The sequence below is a fragment of the Triturus cristatus genome, chromosome 6 (genome assembly GCF_964204655.1).
Source record: "Triturus cristatus chromosome 6, aTriCri1.1, whole genome shotgun sequence".
Lineage (NCBI taxonomy): Eukaryota > Metazoa > Chordata > Amphibia > Caudata > Salamandridae > Triturus > Triturus cristatus.
In genome coordinates, this window is record NC_140589.1 from 533,323,790 (window position 1) to 533,348,103 (window position 24,314).

The 24,314-nt window shown below is 41.9% G+C and overlaps 1 protein-coding gene across 9 annotated transcripts in view; it reads left to right on the forward strand.

Moving 5' to 3' along the window:
* The window catches only part of MYO6 (myosin VI), an 856,486-nt gene that overhangs the window by 511,942 nt on the left and 320,230 nt on the right, over window positions 1–24,314 (forward strand). For all 9 annotated transcript variants that reach the window (XM_085610973.1, XM_085610975.1, XM_085610976.1 and 6 more), the window contains exons 14-15: window positions 7,437–7,528; window positions 23,004–23,076. In XM_085610973.1, coding sequence (XP_085467099.1) covers window positions 7,437–7,528; window positions 23,004–23,076 — 165 coding nt within the window. The remainder of the gene's footprint in view (window positions 1–7,436; window positions 7,529–23,003; window positions 23,077–24,314) is intronic.

A 24,314-nucleotide genomic window follows, 5' to 3' on the forward strand; every position in this document is an offset into this window, starting at 1 on the left:
AACGTAAAGGGATGAAAAAAGGAGGATTCAACCTCTACCCACAAAGGTATGATCGGAAATGAAAGATGCAGAGTGAGTAAGGAAAAAGGAGGTGTGATACAAGAAGAAATCAGGAAAATTGACACCACCTAAATGTTTAGGAGATTTAAGTTTAGAAAAAGACATTCTGGGTGGTTTGTTCTGCCATAAGAATTTTGATAATATAGAATACATATTTTTGTAATAAGATTTGGGAATATTGACTGGAAGATTCGATAAGAAAAATAAGATTATTGGAACTAACATCATTTTGATAGAATCCAATCTACCCTACCAGGATAAGAACAAAGGATTCCATTTGTTCGTAGAGACAGTAAGGGATGATAATACATTTTTAAGATTCAATGCTACAGTATCTTTAATAGAAGGTGTGAACCAGAGACCAAGGTATTTGATTTTAGTTGGACTCCAATTGAAGGAAGAAGTTAAAAAGTCAGCATGAAAGCAGAGTTTATTTAGAGGAAGGATTTCACATTTATCTACATTAAGTTTATAGCCTGACACTGATGCATAATCCGAGACCTCTAATAAAAATTTCGGGAGAGAAGTATGAGGGTTCGAGATAAATAGAAGGATATCATCTGCGTACGCAGAAATCTTTAGCTGTTTATCACCATAGGGGAAACCAGAAATCTCATCGTTCATACGAATTTTTGTTAGGAAAGGTTCTAATGCTAAAATAAATAAGAGCGGAGAGAGCGGACATCCTTGCCGGACACCACGAAGAAGAGGAAAAGAGGAAGAGACAAGTCCATTAGCTAAAATAAAAGACCTAGGAAAAGAATAAAGTAGTGAGATATATGAAAGGAATTTAGGACCAAAACCGAACCAAGAAAGAGAAGAAAAAATAAATTGCCAGTTGACTCTGTCAAAAGCTTTCTCAGCGTCCAGTGCAACCGCTGCCAATGAAGCCTTGTAAGAATGAGATTTGCTTAAGACATTAAAGAAAAGACGAGTATTATCAGAAAGATGACGGCCTTTGATAAAGCCACATTGCTCTTTACTAATTAATTGTGGGAGAAATTTTTCCAAACGAAGCGCAAGAATTTTTGCAAAAATTTTATAATCTAGATTAATTAAGGAGATTGGCCTATAATTTTTACAGAGAGTGTGATCCTTGTTATCCTTAGGAAGGAGACAAATTAGAGCTTCCTGAAAAGAACTATCAGATTTCTGTGTTGCAATAAAGAATGAAAAAAGTTGATAAATTTGAGGAAGAAGTAGGGAGGAAAAGTGGGAATAGAATTCTATGGTAAACCCATCTGGGCCAGGGGCTATACCCCTTTTTAGAACTTGAATAGCCTCCAGAATATCCTTATGCGTTATATCAGCCTCTAATGGGGAAAAGTCAACATCTGAAGAGGAAGGTGAAGGGATGGAAGACAAATAGCGAGTGATATCAGATAATAAAGGAGAGGATTCAGGGGTGTATATTTGTTGATAAAAGTCAGTGAATTCGGCTAAAATATCTTCATCTTTATGAACCATAACATTAGAGTAGGTAACAATGGATTCAATTTTTGTACGCTCTTTCTTAACTTTGAGGTACCTAGCTAAAAGATTACCGGCTTTATTCTGTGCGCTGTAATATTTAGCACTAGACTTAAGCAAAAATAAATTGGCAGAATCAGTTGAAAGTTTATTAAAGGAGAGTTTAGCCTTAATAAGACTGTTTAAGTCAGATTGTTTCTTAGAAATATAAAAGGAATGTTCAAACCTTTTAATCTGTGTGCTAAGTAGATGAATAGACTGAGCGGCAGAGCGGCGTTTCCGTGCCACAAATGTAATAATGAAATCTCTAGAAGCAGCTTTGAAGGTGTCCCAAATAAGGGAAGGGGTTAAGTGAGACGAGTCATTATCATCAAAAAATGAAGAGGTAAAATCAAGAAAGGCTTGTGTAAACTTCGGGTCTAATAAAAGAGAGTTATTAAACCTCCATCTCCTAGTGCCTTTCACAGGAGGGATTAAATCTAAACTTAAAGAGACTGGGGCATGGTCAGAAATTAAAATAGAGCCTATATCAGAGTGAGTAATGTGTTGAGTAAGGGCTTTGGAAATAAAAATATAGTCTAACCGGGACTGGGAAGAATGAGGGGGTGAGTAGAAGGTGTATTCTTGAAGGGTAGGATGACAAAGCCTCCAAGAGTCCACAAGTGCCCTTTGAGAAATAGTAGAGGTAAATAAAGAATGCATAGGGGAGGGAGAGAACCTAGAGTCAGACCTTCTATCTAAAAATGGGTCCATAACCATATTACAATCTCCACCCAAAATTAGATAATCATCAGTGTGTTGCATGAGCAGGGATAGAATGTGGGGCCAAAAGAGTTTATCCTGACCAGTGGGAGCATAAATATTAAAAATAGTTAGAGGAATTTTATTAATCAACAAAGAGACTACTACCCACCTACCCTCTAAATCATTATCTTGTTTAACAAGTTGAACATCCAAACGCTTATGGCATAAAATAGCAACACCATTACGCTTCCCAGAACCAGGTGAAGCAAAGACATGACCAACCCAATGACGACGTAATTTAGGAATTTCAGGATCTTTAACATGAATTTCTTATAATAACGCAATATCCCCTTTTAAATTTGCTATATGAGACAATACTCGTTGACGTTTAATGGGTGAACCTAGACCCTTAACATTCCAAGATAAAATATTCAAAGACATCTAAGGATAAAAGTTAAAATGCAAATTGAGAGAAAACATGAAAGTATGAGTAATTAAGGAGTGAAAAACAATTGATACAATTGCAAAAGAAGGAAAAACAAAACAGTGCAGGCCGAAGAATCATTAATGTAACTAAAAAGAAATAAAATACATAACCATATATGTAACTGAAAAACTGTCATAAACACATTATATTTAGAAGAGAAGGAAATTAAAAAATGAAGAAAAATCTGAGATTGAAAAAGGTGAAGGGAATGGAGATAAGAGGTTGAAAAAGAGAGCCAGAAAATAGATTGAATTAAAGGAATAAAAGGAGAGAGAAACAAAGAAGAAAAAGAGCAAGGAATAAAAACAGAGAGAAAAGTAGTTAAACAGAGAGGGAAAAAGAAACTAGGAAAAGCAAAAGAGGGGAACAAAACAAAGACAAAGAGAAGAAAACAAGTCAGAAGAAACCATTGAAGTAAAAATGAGAACACAATAGCAAAAGACATACCACAAGAAGACAAGAAGGATGAGGGTGGTGAAACCACACAAGGGAGAGGGAACGCCGAACGGGAAACCGCAGAGCAACAACGACAAGAAGGGCGTCATCCAGGAAGACTGAAGGATAGAACATACAAGGGGCCATATATCCAAATCTAAGGAGAGAAAGACAAAACACATAAGTTAACATCATATAACCTTAATGCCAAAATAAAACAGAACAGAACATCAAGTAGCCAATATGAGGGGAACAAAACAATTACGATCTGGATACATCCATAGGATCATTACGACAAGTAGTCAAAAATTGCTGAAGTACAGTTGGATCTTCATAAGATGTAGTCTTATTGTTATAAGTCACCTTAAAAAGACAGGGGTGAAAAAGACCATATCTAGCATTGAGATTTCGAAGAGCAGGTCTCATTTCCAGGAACTTTTTCCGACGGTCTGCAGTCACCTTGGCATAGTCCTGAGTGAAAAATAAATTAGAACCATGCCATGAAATCTTTCCTTTTTGCTTGGCAGCTTGAAGTACCTTGAGTAGGTCAGTATATTCCAGAAAATATAGAATAACACCTCTGGGTCTCGCCGAGGGTGAGGAGGGACTAGAGACCCGACCAAGGCGATGAGCACGTTGAATGTTTAAAGGAGGAGATTCAGGAAGCCCAAGAAGAGACGGTAAAAATGATTGGAAAAATGAAGTTGGATTAGAACCTTCAAGACCTTCACCCAAACCATAAATACGCAGGTTATTGCGCCTATTGCGGTTTTCCAATTGTTCAACTTGTTGCTTGAGATGGTTAATCTCTTTATGTAAAATGGGGACTTGATTCATGGATTCTTCTGATGCGTCAACTCTCTGTTCAAGGACCACAACCCTTTGAATAGTGTGAGACCAGTTGTCTTCAAGGCTTTGTAGACGCAAGTTAGTTTCTTCCATATATGGCTTCAGAGCACGGATTTCCTCAAGGAGAAGCTCCATAGAGACTGAAGATGGTGAATTAGTGGGAGAAGGAGGGTTAATTTTTACCCTTTTGCCGGATGGAGAAGCTGCTGGTAGTTTGGAGACCTGTTTAGGACGAGTGCCTGAAGTAGTTGAAGCTTTAGAGTCAGAGGACTCAAGGGGTACTTCATCCACATTGTCACGAAGGATATTGAACGGATTAGTATCAGCCATTGGAGGGTTGCTAGCCTGCTGCGCCCCAATACAAGCACCACGAGGCATTACCATGAAGAAAAGGAAACAAAATTCCCCTTTGAAAAATGTGAGAGAAGGTCACGAAGAAAAGAAGGTTTGAGTAACAACAATGTTCAATATCAAAGTAGGTCCGTGAAGGAAATGCTTACGTGAAGTAAAAATAAAAATGAAGAAAAAGAGGCTGCAGTGAGCACTTCAGTAAATATTACGACGAATTCAAGAAAAATTGCCTTCAAAAGGTGAGGAAAAAACCTTTGCGTAGATACTGACAGCAAAAATTCTGAAAAGAGTAGCAGTGGCAGAAAGGCGAAGGATCCATCAGGAAAACAACAGCAAAGAAGAAAACAAAATGGCGGCCGCAGCTCTGACGGGCTGCATTTGAAGAGATAAAGTCACCTTAACAACCTGGAACCGCTCCGCAAATCATTCCAGCGGTAGCAGAGGTGTTCCGACGGTGAAAACGCCGTTTTTCACGATCCGCCCCCGAGAAAGAGAAGCCTGGAGACTCCCTGCCACCTACGTCGCCGCGGAGCTCCCGAAATCGGCGGCCATCGCCAACGGCTCCGAAGCCACGCTCCCAGAAACATCAACTATAATGAGAAACTATTTAGCACCACACCCTTCATTATAATATTAAGAAAAATAGGGTAAAAAGGTTAACATTTCTATTCAAGTATTACATTCTTGTGCGATTATTCTCTATTAATTTTTCGGTGAAGTTTCTTTAGCAAACATTTCAAAACATTATTATTATTCAGAAACATTTTGCAGAGTTATGTGAAGCTCTTCACTAAAAGGCATAGTCATGTAAAGGTCAACTTTTAAACAGTTTTTCAAACTAACCTCAGCATTTCTCTGTCTATTCATTTATGAAGCGAAGCTGCTTTTCAACATTTTGAGCCATAGTATCAATAAACATGACTAATTATTATTTTTGTATATTTTTAAACATCAATTCAGTTCAAAATTAAATTCAACCTTAATGTTGCACATATAAGTTTTAACTACTTTATTTTGCATTTTTAAAAGTCTCTTTCTAACCTGCCCACTTTCCCACAGCCAGCCCAGGTGTGGATAAGCAGGTTTAATGAAGTTTGATTAAAGTCTCAGTTTTACATGACCCTGGATATGTCTGGATCAAAAGAGGACACTTGATCCTGCCTTTAGGGAAATAAAGAAAGGATCTATGTCTTAATGTCATAATTGCCCCAATGAACTACACATTGTCTTCCCTCCCGTTGCTCGCTTCAGGTGCTGTGGAGTTCTTTCAGTTGCACCAGGTGCCTCAAATATGTTTCTAGTCTGCGGCCATGTCTGCTTTGCTGTATCTGCCCACCGTCTTACGTTCGCCTGGGTTAATGCACCAGTCTCTGGCTTCTTTTGATGCCTTAACATTCAGCCACCCGAGGCCAATCCTCAGAGGGGACAGAAAAGGTCTGCTGACAGATATAGACCACCAAGAGCCAATAGTGGGCTGAGAGTAATCCAAATCTATGAGTCACCTGTGCTATTATTGGAACGAACACCCTTCTCTCAAGTGGTTTGTTGATGTGAATTCACTTTTGCAAATGTCTGTCCCAGCTCCTTCGACCAATGTGTGTCCAGATATTGAAGTTCTTGCGGGGAATCTGATCAGAGGCACCATGCCTGAGCCTAACTCTTTTACCTTTTTGCTGAAATATCTGTGACTGCTCATGAATATATAATTTAGAATGGGTGGCGGTTTGTACTGTGTTTGGGCCTATTTGTAGGTGTACTTTTAGATGAGCTCCACAAGTTACTGCATCTTCTTAAGAAGCCGGGTACTGGTTGAACAGGGCTTCACCAGCTCCTGTACCCATGCAGCAGTAAGAAAGTGTTAACAATCCTAACAAGTTATACTTGTACTACCCAGGGGTGTAGCTATCAGTAGTGCAGCCGGTGTTGCGGCACCATGGCCCAGGTGTGAGGGACTCACTGGAGCCCACATTCCAGCTATTTTCTACTACAAAGCCAGTGGATAGGGCCTATTTCCTTTGATTTCATGAGGGCCAATGGCACTCAAGCAATGCCGTTGCTCCTATGTCTGTATTCCTCCCAGCCCCTCCTACCACCACTTCAGTCCTGCAGCCAGGTCACTGCTCTGAACTATTCCAACTAGTGTGGGTGTGTCTCAGATGAGCGTGCTTGCTCTCCACCTCCTCACTAGAGCAGACTTGATAGTTTGCTTTATGTACCAGGCCATTTTCCTCCTATGAATTATTCATGCAACGAGTAATTATCCTATGTGGGTATTAACATAGCAAGTCTTTGTTGCAACAGTTCTTTTTCATAATTTCTAATAAAATTCTCAAGGGACTGGAAAACCGTCTCTACTTCCTTGTGACATGAAACTGTTTCCTTATTTTTGTATCAATATTTTCATTCTCTGCGTGTGTTTTTTTAAATTGTCAAAGTTAAAATTATTTTTTAAAAAGGTAGAACACTGCGGACTGTAAGTTAAACCAGCCAGTTAAAGAGACACTAAGCAGCCAGTTGAATCACATGCCTATCCTATGTAATAAGTTGTTTTATGGGCGTTATTAAGGCGTAATAAAGGCAAGAGAGAGGAATTCGAAGCTCTGTGCCTAATAGAGATTCCTCAAAGTTTATACTGTCAAACTAAATTGTTTCTTGAATATATTTTACGTACAGTTATGTGCCTTATGTATTGTGATGCATGACTTTGTTTCTTATTACATGCAACATGGTTTTATCTAGAGGATGCTAATGGTTTAAACCTTAAAATGGCTTAACAACATTGAGACGAAGCGTTATCCTCCACTGCAGAATCTATAACCAACGGAGATGCACTATTAACTCAGCTTCAATTTTCAAGAGTTTATTCCTTCATTTTTGCCCTGAGCCTGTTATGTACAATTCTCTGTTGTCATGTTTCACTGATATTGAAAAACAATACCAAGGGCATTTAAACACTCACCTACTAGTAAAATGAGAGGGAGGACTTGAATTTAAGATTAACTGAAGACACTTATTAAATGCTTGTACATTTTCTTTTCAGAATACTTTGAGCACAACAGTTTTGAGCAGTTTTGCATCAACTACTGTAATGAGAAACTGCAGCAATTCTTTAATGAAAGGATATTGAAAGAGGTAATGTATGCTGCCTATACTGTTGACTTTCCTTGAATGCATTTTGTGATGTAGAATGAGAACCAACACAAACATAACTATTAAATTGCTCGATGGTCATTTGCAACTGTGCAAGCAGAGAACCCTACGCGCCTATTAACACAAAGGCAGGGGACCTCTGGTGCATACTATGTAAGTTGTGTTGTATATAATTTTTTTAAAGGTCGAAAGCACACATTGAGATCGAGTGATCCAAAGAGATGGCCCTGGAAACATGTAAGGAGATTTTTTTGTGTAGTTATTCAGTTATCCTTTGGTGGTATTAACCACCCATGTATTTTACAATGTTTATTTGCATTACCAAGTTGGTGAACTCTAATGCCAGAGGTCCTACACATCTCCTGGATGCAATAATGTTAATACTGCAACCTGGTAAAACTCTGATGTATCACATACTTGTGTAAGAGCTGGTTTGAGGATGCTTGCTTAACGTCTTATTCTTCATACTGCTGATTCAATTTAAAATTTGTATTTCAATTATCTTGTATCTGTTATTTTGTATGCTGTCACGGATAATGTTGATATGTTTTTCTGTGACGAAGTTCCTCTGTGAACGAAACGCGTTGGTTGTGTGCCAGTTTTCAAATAACAGCTTTAAATAAAAAGAAGATTGATGGACTATACTTTTCTCGTTTTGATTGACTTCTCTCAGAGTGCACCTTCCTTATTCTTGAACTTCTTTACAATATTGGCATCCATCAACGGCGGATGCTGGGAGTAGCTGCACCTAACTGCAATATAAGGAACAAGTGTAATTTAAGTGCTCAACCTTGGTCAGCCGTTGTTCTCGTTTATGTAAATCTTGTCAAGCAGTGCATGTTCAGCTGCTGCACATACCCTGCTTGAGGACCTTTGATTTCAAAGTATTGACAAGATCAGAGATCTGTTGTCACAGCCCAATAGAATCCAAAAGCAACAGCATTGAGAGTGGATTTTTCAGTAACTTCTCAACAGTCAACTCAATCAGCACCCTTGCCTATCTGGATAACAAGCTCACTATCTGTGGTGCCTCTTTGATCATCTACAGCCAGGGCGCCATCAGACTGGAGACAAAGAAGTATATAAAAAAAAAAAGATACACCTTTTCCTTCTATGCTCCTAGAACAGGGAACAAATCATGAACATCAAGACTGCCCCAACTGTGCTCCAATGTAAGAAGATGTTGAAGATGCACCTCTTTAAAAACACTACATAATAGTGCATTAACAGTACACTTCTACTCTCTTAAATCAGCTACATTTCTAACCACTCTTTGACTGTATACCTACTTTTCTCTCTGTACAGCGGTTTTCTGCCTTTTGTCTAGCTTTTCGCTATACATAAAATACATGCAAACATACACGCATTCTTATACACACACATACCTCCCCTAGAGACAGTTGGTTGTTGTGTTGTACTCGGCACAAAGCGAGAGCAGAGTCTAAAAGCCAATTGATGGATCAGTGTTGGGATGGAGTTTGCCAATGGCCACCTTTGTCCTCCTCTGCAACTTACTTTCCCTTATTGTGAAGTGCTTTGAAGAGCCCCCATTTCTATTGGCCAATAGTGTCTGGTGATGCAGACCCTGATCACAAAGATCATATCCTTTCCTTTAACCACCCATTCCACCCCTTTGAGTATTTCTACAGAGTTGCTCTGCACTTGTGCTGCCAAACGCAAGGGTTCAGTTCAACGGGTGTTGAAGATGTGCAGTTTCCTGTCAAATGCACCATTATGCCCACATGTGTGATTGATTAGAGCAAGATGGTCAATCTCAAATAAGTTATTTGCTCTGCAATCCACACATCAGGGCTAAGACTCTGTTTATATTAAATCCACTAGTGGGCATCAGCAGTTCCTTGCACAGAAAGGCTTTCAGATTGTTCCTTACATCCTACCCGGTTGACAGCAAATTGGTGATAGTGTTGGTTTTTGTAAAAATCATATTTCATTTGTTCAATGGTATAACACTGAACATTATATTTATTGTGGAGTCTTGTTCTGGTAACTGTACCTGATGGTCTACCCCACACCAGCTTTCAAGAGTAAGCCTTGACTGCTAACATTGTTAGCCTGTGAAACATCAAAGCCCAAAAAGAAGGTTATTGATAATTCAGTGAGGTTGAAGTAGCATGTGGGTTCTGTAGCTTCAGACAAATCAGGCTACAATTCTCACTTGGTTTGCCCAGTTGACCCTGAGTCCCACAGACAAAAATAAAGTATTTCCTTATAGACTAGTGTCTCAAAAAAAGGTGCATTGTACTTTAAACGTTAGCTTCTTTTAAATGAGATACGTAACATGTTGAGAAACTCAAACTTGACTGAAATGCAGGTGGTTTTAACTCTTATTAGTGAAAGTGAGGCAACAGTTTCCATTTAAATGCTGCTGTTGCCTGCTCCTCTGAAGGCATATTATTATTCTTGAACAGCTCTTATGACTATGGTAGTCCCTCCAGAGGAGAGGAAACCGGACACTATTACCACTACTTTGCGGTTTTAAAGTAATTTTGTTATTAATTCAACACATATTGAAATTCAAAAACATGGATGAGTAATGCTCTGGTATATATTGTGTCTACCTTTTTTAACAAGACTGTTGTGAATCTATAGCTTAAAAGATCCTTTCTTATTTTATACCATCAATCCAGCTCACTGCAAATTCGTCGATTTCAGTATGGGTTTCTTTGTCTAATTTTAAGGAAGTAACAGAGCAAATGGAAGTAGTACCTGCTCTTATAAAAGCATGTGTCCTACTTAGACAACTGCCTAATAAAAGCTCCCACAAGTGAATGATTCCTCATCTGAATGTTTTTATGTAATTTCTTATTTGAAGGTTACTTGAACAGACAGTCTTTCATAAAGAAAATGCTAGACAAGGATAGCACAAGTCTGCCATTAATATTAAAGATTTTCTTACTCTATCCAAAGGCTATACAAGTACATGTCTAAAGCTCTAAGCCATCTCAATTCTATCTAACACTATTGCATTTCACAGCCTGTGTTCTTGTGATGCATTATGTATGTTAAGACTCAATGATACCTCAGCCAAGGAAAGAAACTCCAGTCTGGATGTCGCCTCATCTACTCTCCTTCATTAGCTGGTTGAAAGTTCTCCTTCATAGAGCGATATCCATTTACAAAGGTCTTCATCAGGTATTTTTTCAACACATCCTTTGAGGTAAACCCCTTTAGGGCATGGATATGTTAGAAGCCAAAAATCTCGAGCTGAATAAAGCATCTGTATCAATCCAATCTTCTGGAATGCATAACAATTTGTCTAGTCTTTCATTTACTTTACGAATAAATATTAAACAAGCATGTCTTGTTTATAACGGGTACCTCAGTAGCAAGGTTTTATGTGACCAAAGCTCACAAGCTCTCTCTTCGGTCTTCAACCTGTTTCTTCCCATTGAATGTGTTACGGAATATACTCCAATTTATTCTGATCTCCACCCATCAGGCAGTTGTCCAGGTCACCAGCCTAAATCTCATGAATTTCTGGAATTTGCAACTCCCATTTCGATCATTATCTTCTGCGTTCTTGAGATTGTACTAATTACCTAACATAAAGCATATTATTTTCACATATATGTGTATGTCTTTCCTTGCCTTTCGTACCCTGGCCCCATCTGTATACAACACAGATTCAAACACTATCATTCGTTAAGTTTCCTCCGATCTTTAGAGGCCCATCTCGCTGACCCCAGGGTTTGCCGTTCCTGAGCGGATGGTCAACTCTTCTCACGGATGGCACTGAGGATCTGGCGTTCTCTCCCTCCATCGTTGAGCTTTCTTGAACAGCTCTTTCCTTTTTGCAAAGGACTAAAAACTGACTGTTCTCCAATGTATTTATCAGTTGACTTCTGCTTCCTTACTTTCTGCTCAATAAAAACGTTTTTAATCCTGTAGCTCCAGATTATAGTAATGGTTGCGCTTCACAAATATCATTTACGTTATTACATTGGATTATATCCTCTTTCCTTATTGAGCATGGCAATCACTCTACTGTGGGTTTGGGCTCATTGCCAACATATATATCCGTAGAGACATACTGTGCAGTAAAGCATAACAGTTTCCCAGAATTTAATGGCAATATTGTTAGATTCGTATCAACACCTTTTCCTGTTAAGTAATCCTTTGGATTTTAATTCCAACAGAGGGATTCCATGTGTTGGTAGCTTGCTATGTTAAATCTACACCACACATTGCAATAACTTTGTAAACTGGAAATAAGTATTATATGGTATTGCAGCATTTATTTAGTGTGAGTTATTACGTTGGGTGGTTAAACAGTCGCATTTGGCAGTTTCAGATGGTTAACATTGGGGCTAGGTTACTCAAATAAATTATAATTAAAACGTAATCTTTTATTTCGGACTCCTGCGTGCTGGTGTTGTATATTGTATTAAATTACAGCATTTATATAGCTCATTGTACCTCTTATTGAGCTTATAGAACGCATTGGGGTTGCTTGAATAAGAAGAGTCTCTTTATGTTGAGGATGTTGGTAGAAGTGATACGCATGAGGACTGTTTTGGTGTCGTGTGTGCGGCCCAGAGAGTGTCTTCCTGATTTGTACAGTGTGTAGCTGTGTCATATGCTTGGAGCTGAATGCGAGAGGAATTGTTGTGTGGGCAGCATACACAAACCAATGTCACTCGTATTCGGAGATTCAATGGCGTATTGTGAGAGCAGCCAAGCCTGTATTGTTATTTCAAAGTCGACAAGGTCGCTGATGCGCCCCGTTCTCTTTTTAGGTGTTTTCTGTAGCTAGCGTGTTTGGAGAGAGAAACTGAGCCCCCATTGATGCAGGTTTGGTGGGACAGCCCAACCTGTGTAGGCACTGTTGCACTACCTGAAATAATATGTGTATTTCACCCAGGTTTAAATAGAAACCCATGCCTTGGAGGAGCTGTAAGCCGCCCAAAAATATACTACCTGCAGTCTGCTCAAGGGCAATAGGAGCCCAACCCATAGACTAACGGCTATGACAACATAAGCCCCCCCCCTAATGCAACAGAAATATAGCACCTGGATTCCGTCCCCACCTCTACCCCCCCCCCCCCCCCAGGAGCGGCAAAACCAAACCCCTGGAGACACAGTTCTGCTACTGTTCAAAAAATCATTAAGTATTGCCAGGAGTAAATTGGTGTATGTTGTTGGATAAGTGGGATAACCTCAGAGCTTTTGACGTGCAACCTAAGGAATATTGCTATAGTCAACACAACAGTGGGTATGTGGGAGTCTAGAAGCGGTGAGGTGAAAGTCAATGCATGTTAAATCATTTCTGTTTCCATAAGCAGCTGAAAGTGCAGCCTACCTTATACAGCGCTTGGAATACCTTTTAGGTTTGACTCTGTAAGCTGTTTAACCCTCAGGCCTCCATTATTAATGTATTCTGAGCTCACATCTCTTGCGTTTTATAACACACACAAAGAATACCTCGTTCTCAGAAAAGGGCTGTAATGCGCGTTTGTGTGTGTGTACGAATCCTTTGTGATCTGTATCATTTGAATAGGACTTCATAGTCCTGGTTAGATATAAAGGACTCTGTTACGCCCGATGGTGTAATAAACAAGAAGCTTTTTAGATACGAAGCTTGTGTTGCCTTCTATACCTGTGTTATTCACTTCTGCAACATTTATTCGGTAGTTTGTACCGTGTCTTCCTTAGGAAAGGAATTAGACAAAGAATTGATTACACATTTGGCAGTATGTCTAGCAGTTCATTAAATGCATATATTTACTTGGTCGTGCTCGTGGTACTGAGGTAATAAAACAAGCTACTTTGTGTCTATTTAGCTTAGGGTGAGGAAATACGTTTAATTATTAAAATACCATGGCAGAGAAAAATAGCAGTTGCCAGACTTGTTCAGAGCTCTGATCACTCTGAAGTTGTAGAGGCTTTGCAGTTTTTTGATGGATGCTTTGAGAGTGTCAGCAGTGAGGCCAATAAAGCAGGGAGCGCATCTGATGTGATAGGCCACAGACTGGTAACATTCTGGGTATTCACAAACATTTTCAGGGTATTTTCATACACATGTACTTCCAGACTGGCAGTAGTGCAGAAAGTGCGAGCCAGTGAACACACCACCCGAGCGCATGTCATTTTTCAGCAGTGCACCCTCTGCGTTCGTAGGGTTAGGGAAAATAGGGCTGTGCCTGGCAAGAGAAATACATTCTATTTTACATCCTACACACTGGAGGTGGATGCGCCCAAAAATAACGGGAGGAGCCGAGCCAGACATTTTTTACCATGTACATCGTGAAACAAACATCATGTAAACATTTTGTTCTTCAAAATTGAAAAATGTTATCCTTCAAAATTTGAAAAAGAGTATTTCTTTAACATGCAAAGTTTCATCTTAGTGCCGCCATGATGACAGTGCCATTAGTGAACTAAGAGGCGGATCAGTTGTTAGGAGCTCCCTATTGGTGGCCTATATTATTATTATAGAGGGAGCTACATTTTAACCTATTAAATCAAACGCAAGAGAGATTATTGTACAGTGCACGTCCTGAACTCAGTTTTTTCCATGATCCTCTCCAGCAGCGATGAAGAAAAGCATTGACAAAATCAATAGGTCTCGCCTATGCAAGAGCTATTGGCTTTGCCAATACGTTTTAGCAATGTGTACACCAGAGTGGCTGCTGTTCAGCATGGCCAAACATTAGTGAGGTAAAAAAGAGTTTCTTGGAGTGGAGTGTTGTAAATTGGTGTAGAGTTGAGTGTTATGGTGTAGCGTACACTAGAGTTCATTGACATGGAGAGGAGTGAAGTGGGGTGTCATGGAAAATCGTACAGTGTTGTGGAGTGTCGTTGAGGGAGTAGAGTGTCATAGAGTGGAAGGGCCAATGAGATGAGTGGAGTAGATTTCCCGAGTGGAGTGGCTTAGAGTGAAGCAGAGTGTTGTAGAGTTGAGTGGCTTCGAGTGGAGTGGCATAGAGTGGATTGGAGTAAAGAGGAGTAGTGTGTCATAGAGTGAAGTAAAGTGGCATGGAGTGGCATGGAGGGAGTTGGGTAGAGTTTTGTAGTGTTGTAGATTGCCATAGAGTGCTGTAGGGTAGAGTGGCATGGAGTGGAGCGTCAGTGGAGCAGAGTTTAATGGAGTAGAGCATCATAGAGTAGAGTATCGTGAAGTGGAGTGTTGTAGAGTGGCATGGAGTGGTGCAGAGTAGATTGAAGTGGCATAGAGTACATGTGTGTAGAGTGCAGGGGCAAAGAGTGGTGCAGAGAGCAGTGACGTAGAGTACAGAAGTGCGGAGTAGAATATAGTGGCATAGAGTGCAGTGACGTAGAGTGCAATGGTGTAGAGTGACGTAGCGCGCAGTTCCGTAGAGTAGAATGTTGTCAAGTATAGTGACACAAAGTGCAGTGGTGCAAAGTAGTTCCGTAGGTGCAGTGGCGTATGGTGCATTGTTTTTGAGTAAAGTGGTGTAGACTGTTTTGTCGTAGAGTGCAGGGTTTAGAGTTCAGTGCCATAACATAGACTGCAGAGACATGGAGTGGCGCAGCATAGAGTGCAGTGGCGTAGAGTGGAGTAGAGTGGCACAGAGTGCAGTGGCATTAAGTCCAGTGGCTTAGAGTAGATTGTTTCAGAGTAGAGTGGAGTGGTGCAGGGTAGAATGCAGAAACATAGAGTAGTGGTGTAGAGCGGCATGGAGTAGAGTGGTGCAGTGTTGACCGCAGTAGTGCAGTGGCATAGAGTGCAGTGGCGTAGAGTAGATTGTTTAAGAGTAGAGGGAAGTGGTGTAGAGTGGAGTGGTGCAGAGTAAAGTGCATTGGTGTAGAGTGGAGTGTTGCAGGGTAAAGTGCAGTGGTATAGAGTAGTGGCTTAGAGTGCATTGGCGTAGAGTGCAGTGTTGCAGAGTGGAGTGGCGCAGAGTGGAGTAGACTGGCATAAAGTGCAGTGGCATAGAGTGCAGTGGCTTAGAGTATATTGTTTCAGAGTAAAGTGGAGTGGTGCAGGGTAGAATGCAGTGTCATAGAGTAGTGGCATGAAGTAGAGTGGCGAAGAGTGGTGCAGTGTTAATTGCAGCAGCACAGAGTAAAGTGGCATAGAGTACAGTGCCATAGAGTAGATTGTGGCAGAATAGTGTGAAGTGGCATACAGTGGAGTGTTGCAGGGCAGAGTGGCGTGGTGCAGGGTACAGTGGAGTGGTATAGAGTTGTGGCGTAGGTTGCATTGGCATAGAGTGCAGAGTAGATTGGTGCAGAGTCGAGGGGCCTAGACTGGAGTGATGTAGAGTGTGGCGAGGAGTGCAGTGCTGCATAGTAGAGTAGGGTAGACTGACTGGCACAGAGTAGAGCAGAGAGGCATAGAGAGAAGTGGAGTAGAGTACAGTGGTACACATTAGATAAGAGTGACTTATAGTGTAGTGGAGTAGAGTGCATTGGCTTAGAGTGAGGTAGAGTGGCATAGAGTGGTGCAGAGTACAGTGCAGTGGCATAGAGGTGACAGCGACTGCAGAGTAGACTGTCAGAGTGCAGGGGCATAGAGTGCAATGGTGTAGAGTGACATAGCGTGCAGTGCTATAGAGTGTAGCGGCATAGAGTAGAATTCTGTACAGTATTCTGACATAAAGTGCAGCGGTGCAAAGTGGTTGATGTAGGTGCAGTGGATCAGGTGTATTGGTTTTGAGTAAAGTGTTGTAGAGTGAATTGGCATAGAGTGCAGTGGTTTAGAGTAGAGTGGCGTATCGTAGAGTAGTGCAGTGTAGAGTGCAGTGGCGTAGAGTAGATTGTTTCAGAGTTGAGTGAAGTGGCGTAGAGTGGAATGGTGCAGGGTACAATGGAGTGGTATAGAGCAATGGTGTAGAGTGCATTGGCGTAGAGTGTAGTGTTGCAGAGTGGAGTGGTCTAGACTAGAGTGGTGGAGAGTGCAGGGGTGCATAGTAAAGTGGGGTAGAATGCACTGGCATAGAGTAGAGTGGTGAAGAGTAGAGAGTTGTAGAGTTAAGTGACGTAGAGTGCAGTGGTGCACAATAAATTAAAGTGGTGTAGAGTGTAGTGGCTTAGAGTGTATTAGCAATAGAATGCCATCAAGTGATGCAGCATAGAGTGCAGTGGCACAGTAGAGTGGCATATAGTTCACTAACAGAGTGTGCAGTTCCGTAAAGTAGAGAGTTGTAGAGTGCAGTAGTGTAGAGTGGCATAGAGTGTACTGGTGTGGAGTGAGTGCACATAGTGGTGCAGAGTAAAGTGAAATAGTGTACAATTGTGTAGACTATAGTGGCGTAGAGAGCAAAGGCGTGGGGTATAGTGGTGTACAGTGCAATTGTGCAGAGTAGATTGGCATAGAGTGCAGTGGCATAGAGTATATTGGTTTTGAATAAATTGGTGTAGCGTGCATTGGTCTAGAGTGCAGTGGTGTAGAGTGCATCGGTGTGGAATAAAGTGGCGTAGTTTGGAGTGGCATAGAGTGGAGTGATGCAGAGTGGAATGGAGTGACGTAGACTGCAGTGGCATAGAGTTTATTGTTTCTGAGTAGAGTGAAGTGGCGCAGAGTGCAGCAGTGCAGAGTAGATTAATGTGGCTTGGAGTGGATTGGCGTAGAGTGCAGTAGCATAGAGTTGAGCGTAGTGGAGTGGTGAAGTGTGCAGTGGCATAGAATGCAGTGGCGTAAAGTAAAGTGGCAGAGAGTGCAATGTTGCCAAATATACTGTTGTAGAGTGCAGTGATGTATAGTAGAGTGGTGTGGAGTTCATTGGCTTAGGGTGCAGTGGCACAGATTAGAGTCGCATAGGATACAGTGCTACACTAGAATAGGGTGGTGTAGAGTGCAGTTATGGAGTACAGTGACGTAGAGTGCAGTGGCGCTGAGTATAATGGCATAGAGTGCAGTGGTGCAGTCAATTGTCATAGAGTTCATTGGTTTTCAGTAAAGTGGTGTAGAGCGCATTGGCATAGTGAAGTGTCGTACTGTGGAGTGGTAAAGAGTAGGTTGTTTCAGAGTAGAGTGCAGTGGTACAGAGTACATTAAAGTGGCATAGAGGGGATTGGCATTGAATGCACTTGCATACAGTGGAGTAGTACAGAGTAGAGTGCATTGGCATAGAGTGCAGTGACATAAAGTGCAGTGCTTCAGAGTAGGGTGGCATAGAGTGGAGTGGTGTAGAGTGCAGTGGTGCATAGTAGAGTAGTATGGGGTAGAGTGAATTGACATAGAGTGCAGTGTCATACAGTGGAGTAGTGCTGAGTGCGGTGGCATATAGTAGGTTGTTCCATAGTACAGTGCAATGGTGTGGAGTAGAGTGGCATAGAGGAGATTGGCAAAGAGTGTGTTCACATACAGTGGAGTAGTACAGAGTAGAGTGCATAAAAGTATACACCGCACAAACGATAATGTTTGGAAATGTCATCATCCAATGTATTAATTTGATCATCAGCACAGTTCATTTACAGACATTTAAATGTTGTTGTGTGCTAGAAAAAAAGTAACATCGTACAGCTTTCCTCAAGCATTCCCCCCAGTAGCCAGCATGATTGTCACAAATCCTCTCACTTTGAAGTCAGAGATAGAAAAATAAACATCAAGCTCCCTGAAAGATACAGCCTGACATTTAAACTCTGTATTTAAACGCACAGTAAATGTGACTAGATAAAAACAAGATTTAAAGGTCTGCTTACTGAAAGCAAGTGTGTGGACAATACAGTTGTTATAATTGGCATTTCTTGGCATGATTACCCCTGACTTTTTGCCCCTACCTACTCTATTTTTGATGCTGTGATGGATTTCATTTGCCAACTTAGATGATTTGGGCACGTTGCCACTGCTGATCAGTGTCAAAGTGCAAGTGCTCCCTGTGTAAAGTGTAATGGTAATTGGTTGTCCATAATTGGCATGTTTGTCTTACTAGTAGAGTCCCTAGTAAAGTGCACTATGTGTGCCAGGGCTGGTAATACAAATACTACAAGTGGGCCTGCAGCACTAATTGTGCCACCCACATTAGTAGCCTTGAAAAGAGATCTCAGGCCTGCCACTGCAGTGCCTGCGCGCAGTTTGTTAAACTGCCTTGTTGTCCTGACAAGTGCACCCTTCCCTTGTTATGCACATCAGACACCCCTATGGGAGGCCCAAGGTGCCCCTGGGCAGAGTGCTGTGTATGTGAAAGGTAAGACATGTACCAAGGTGTGTACCCTGTCCTGACCGTGAAAGACTGCCAAATGCGTTTTTCACTGTTGCAAGGCAATCTTGCCCATAGGACAGAATGGGGGAGGCTGTGTAATAGGTTTCCAGCCTATCTTCCCATAGGTTTAAGATGGAGAGGTGAAGTTTAGAGAGCCTGAACTTAAGATTTAATAACACATCTTTTTGTGAAGGTGGTTTTTGAATTGTGTGTTTAGAAACTACACTTTTAGAAGTGGTTGGTTTTTTTGTTCTAACAATTCTGTGTGTCTTTGCCTGGTTGTGGACTGACTGTCTGGATTTGAATGCGATAGGATCTGGGAAATGTCTTGATCCAGGGGAGGAGTACGTGAAACAGCCACAGTTGACCTGCATCTGGAGTGTAGGGGGGAGGAGTAGCCCCTAGAGGTGAAGAGGCCTGGGATCCTGCCATAAAACATTGGCTCCATCTCTTGCTGAGTGATTGAGGATCCAGACCTCCACTATCAAAGGAAGAAGGTGTCCCTGGCAGGGAGACACCCAGAACTGGTTTGGACAGGGGTCAGTGCCGCCTGAACACAAAGACTTCAAAGACATTTAGGGGTATAACTATGAGAGCTGAAACCCCTGGACTTTAGACTGATCAAGACTGAAAAGGATTGAAACTACTTTGCGGTCAAGAGGAACCTCTGCCAAGGAGGAACAGCTGAAGAGACTGAAGAGAAGGACTGACCCGTGCTATGTGTTCTGGGGCTGTCCTGCAGTTTGCTGATTTAACTAAGGAGAGGCTAAGGGACTTTGCTGTGTGCTGTGTCCCCCTGCTTGAAAGGACTTTGCTGTGTGCTGTGTCCCGAAGTAACGTGTCTCCAAGGGCCCGAGGAGAGCTGGCTCCCTGTTGTGGAAACTCAGGAACATAAAAGTTTCCAAATGTATCTCAGCGACGCTGTGTGGTGTGCTTTTTGCAGCTTGAGACCTTCGTAAGAACTGCCCCGTGATCGTGTGCACCCGGAGTCCAAGTGAGTCTCAGCAACGCTGTGTGCGTGTGCTTCGTGAGCTTGAAACCTTCATGAGGATTGCCCTGTAATCGTGCGCACCCGGAGTCCAAGTGGGTCTTAGCGACGCTGTGTCCGTGTGCTTGGTGCAGCCTGAGACCTTTGTGAGAAATTGCCCCGTGACTGTGTGTCCCGGAGCAGTCTTGGTCTCTTCTAATATCGACAGCGTGACCAGAAGTGCTGCGATCGTCATTGTCATCAGCCCGGACCGGCATCCCCAGAGGAGCTGTGAGAATTCTCCGCCGCCGGCCTGATCCTGCGTTTGCCAAGGAGAAACCTCAAACCATCACCGTCGGGGGTCCGAGTTCTACTGCCCAAGATCAACAAAGTTGCACCGGAGGCCCAAGCCGCGAGGAGAGGAGAGTGAGATGGCCCCCAGAGGTAACGCTCAGCGAGCGGGCGTGTGTCACCGCCTGGGGTGGGGTCCGGGCTACGAGAGAAACGCTCTCGGCCTTTCCCATCTTTGCAGCGCAAACCTCCACTCAAGTCCGTATCATGGCCCGTACTTACCGAGGAGTGGCCGTACCGGGGCCGGAGTGTAGAGCTGCACTTTATTTTCCATCATAGCAGTGTTGGGGGCATATTTTGGCAGTAGCTTACCGCGAGTCAGTAGGAGTGCCATAGAGACCACCCAGAGCACCTCGATCCGTGCCGAAGTACTTTGTTTTTGCATAACGAACTGCCTGATTGTTGCATTACGGATTGCATTCTTTTTGCATTACGAACTGCCTGATTGTTGCATTACGAATTGCATTATTTTTGCATTACAAACTGCCTGATTGTTGCAATACGGATTGCATTGTTTTTGGATTACGAACTGCCTGATTGTTGCATTACGAATTGCATTATTTTTACATTACGAAGTGTCTGATTCTTCCATTACGAACTGCATAGCATTGCATTAGGACTGCATTAGATCATCTAGAATTGCTCATTAATACTGCAAGAACCTACAAGTGCTTGCTGGGCTAATAATCGGCAAGGTAAAAATATTAGAAATACAAATATGTTGGATTCTTATCATGTGGTGTCATCGTATATCTATTTTTTATAAACATATAAAAAAAAAATATGAAACTCGTGTGGAGTCCATTTGTGGTGTTATCACTGTGTTACTGAGAGAGCGTGGTTGCAAATACTTTACACATTTGCCTTGGAGTTGAGCCTGGCTGCTCGTGCCAAGCTACCGAGGGGATGAGCAGGGGCTATCTGTGAAGGTGTCCTTCCTTTCCCTGACTTAGAAGCAAGGGTCCCGATTTGGACTTACCTACCTCAGCCAACTAGATACCCCCAGTTCTAACAACAGTAAACAAGGTTTGGGCAACGGGAGGGATGAACTCAAGATGGACTGCCTAAAGCAAATAGAAAGTCAGAAAATTTGAGTTACAAACCACTAAGCCAGTGGTAAGAAACCGGTGGAATGCATTCCTAGGTCAACTTTCTAAATGTCCCCAAGATGTGGTAGGCTGCAACCTTTAAAAAGGAGGCACGGTGAAATTCAATATTTGCCTACGATTACTGACGTTCGTCAAGCGTGGAAGCCAGAGCTGATCCCAGGTTGTTTGGTTTCACATTCAAAGGTTGATGCTTTGTCCTAATTGGTGGCACATGAGGTTAGACCGTGAGTGGCAGCGAGATGCCACATAAAAACTCGGCTTGTTTTGAGCTAGAGGTTCCAAGAGCACCTCAAGCTGAGCAGCAGCTACACTTCTGGCCCAAGACTTCAGTGCTTGGTCCACCTTTAGTGCACACTTTAATGTTTGTATATCAGTAGAGAAGCCATTAAACTCTGTCAAGAGCCTATGCATACAGAGATTATTTGCTGCACATACCATTACTTGTCCTCTTTTATTATTTATATTGCCCTTTGATTGCCTAAACCGTATCTCAGTGTCGTTTTATTTCCTAATGCAAAATAGCAAAACTAAGTAAAGTATAGCAAGGCTTTACCATAAACAGTTACTTAAATTTTAACTTATATTGGTGGCCTCTTTATTTTGTTACTAGAACCGTAAAAAGTTGTGCTAGTTTGTGAGCAGCACAAAGGTTACTTCATTGTGAGTCTCCATACTGTACTGGTCTCTTTCTGCAAGTAGCACTCCAAGTCAGAAGCTTGGAAAAGCCCACAAGCATGTCCATGCACTGATACATCGTGAAGCAAAGGCACTGTGGTTTTGCAAAACAGATACACAACAACAAAGTGCAAGGAAAGGCTAAAGTGTGATTTTAGTTTGTAGGTACAGAGGGGCTTATTATGTGTTTGGCGGTGCAAGAGAGGGACTGCCCAGCACTGCCAACCCATGTGTACACTGCCCGCCAGGTTACGACTTTTTTAGTCGCTGGCGGGAGTTCTTTGGCATGCCCACGGGAGTGCCTATAAAAAAGCCACCGCAATGGGAACGCCAAAGCAAGTTCCTGCAGGGCATGCACTCTCAAGTGCATGCTCTGCAGGAGTTGGGGGTGCGTGCAGATAGGGGGCACACCATGTGCACCCCCGCAAGCATTCCCTGGTGCAGAGGCAATACTTTTGTTTCCTCTCCACCACCGTTTTAATGGTGGGCTCACCGCCATGAAAACGGAGGCAGAGAGGAAATTCGTAATATGCTTGGCTGGGCCGCAGAAGCCCTGTCAAACATAGTGCCACCTCAAGACTGCTGCAACACCAACTGGGATCAAGGATCCCTGGCAGCAGCAGCAGTCCCGTGCCGGTCCGACTGCCCTGCTTGTTATAGGGCTGTCGGACCACCGGTAGCCGCACCGCCACCATGAGTTTGGTGGTCCATGGGACCGCCAAACTCATAATAGGTGTCCAGAGTCTTTATGCAGTCAGCATTAATTTGATTTGCATGTTTTTCAGAGGTCCTGCTAACTATTGTTTTTTTCAGTATGTATATCATACAGTACCTTCTACACAGTACAGTGAGTAGGTATGGAGCGCTTCAAGTAATTCATAATCACTTGGATTGTTCCTGGTATATCTGTCTACCAGGATAATTGTATGTGAAAAGTCAAACTAGTGGGATTATGAAGAATATTAAATATATATTTTTTAAGAAGCAGGGTTTAGGATAACATTCTTTCTTTGATCTCTTTATTATTTTTTGTTTAGTTTTGAGAAACGTTTTACAAAGATGATCATATAGTACATGCTATTTTAGTGTAATGGTTTTCATTCGCACTTTGATCATGTTTCTATTAAAAAGCTCAGCTTCATATTTATTGTGCTTTGTAGACTAAAGTTAGTATTGGTTAAAAGGTCACTCATCTAAGCATGTATGTATTCTTTCTATTGAATTAGGAACAAGAACTTTATCAAAAAGAAGGCCTCGGAGTTAATGAAGTACACTATGTTGATAATCAGGATTGCATAGGTAATGTATAACTTCAACTTTAAGGATGTGTTGTTTTTTTATAGCATCTTATACCAGACTTCTGCCATTTCTACTTGCTATAAAATAACATTTGCTACTGTTATTCCGTTTAATATTTTAATGATATTCAATGTACTAATCTCAGAAGGATAGACAATTAAGGCAACCTTGCCCTGATTCAGATTCATCATCTCCATTTCAGTACAATGTTTGTAGTATTTAACACACTAAAATATTTTGTTGGGTATATAACATGCTCTTGAAGTATAATAATGCTATATCACTTGATGAACATATCATGCAACTGCTAAAATATCATATTTAATAAGGGACACCTACTTGGTGAAGATGAGCTCCACAATTCCACAACTGAGCTTTACTATATTCAATTCATATGATTGGAATTATAGTCAAAATTGTATTTGCCTTGCACAATTCATAAAAAGCTTTTCCAGTTTGTCAGACTCAGTACGGGGAGGGGTATGAGGGGTGACTGGGCCTCAACTGAGGGGTTTGGGGTTGTTAGTCTTTGCTCCGTGTTCATCCTACTATAACTTTGCAAACTGGTCAAATACAACCTCTTCTGCACTTATCTGTCAGTGGTTGGGATGGCTAGCATTCTCAGGGAGTTAGGGTGGAGTTGATCATGGTCAGATTTGAACAATCATTCAACAGCTCAGTAAAAGAATGCGCAGTCCAGTGCTTATCTTTATAAACAAAAAGTACATTAATACACTCCAGAACAGTGCTACATACTACTCAAACAGCTGCAATTAGTGTATCTGGGTGCTTTTCAATCAGTGTAGAGCCTCTCTCTGCTATCTTCTCACCCCTAAACCCTTCCTACGACAAGTTCTATGTGCACCCCTCATATGGAGTTTAAGGTAGCAGTGTGATTAAAGCTTAGATTCAGTCTCTATTACTCCAAAATTGATGCGTTCGGTTCTCAGTCACAGTTCAGAGCCTTACCAGTCAGAGGGGAAATAATCCAGTTGAATCGGCTCCACCGCCCAGCTCTCATTCTGTGGGAGAGGATGCATGCCGACCACCAGTTCTCTGTGTCTGCTTGGCCCACACTCAATAGTGCACCCAGCAGAGTGGAGAAAGCAGTTATAGACTGACATGGTCCCAGAAGGACAAAAGGCAAGTGCCTCTGAAGTTTCGGGTCTTAGTGACATGCCCATGCCAGATCTAGCAGGTCCTTCCTGGGGCCATGATTGGGCCAGACACAAGAGGCA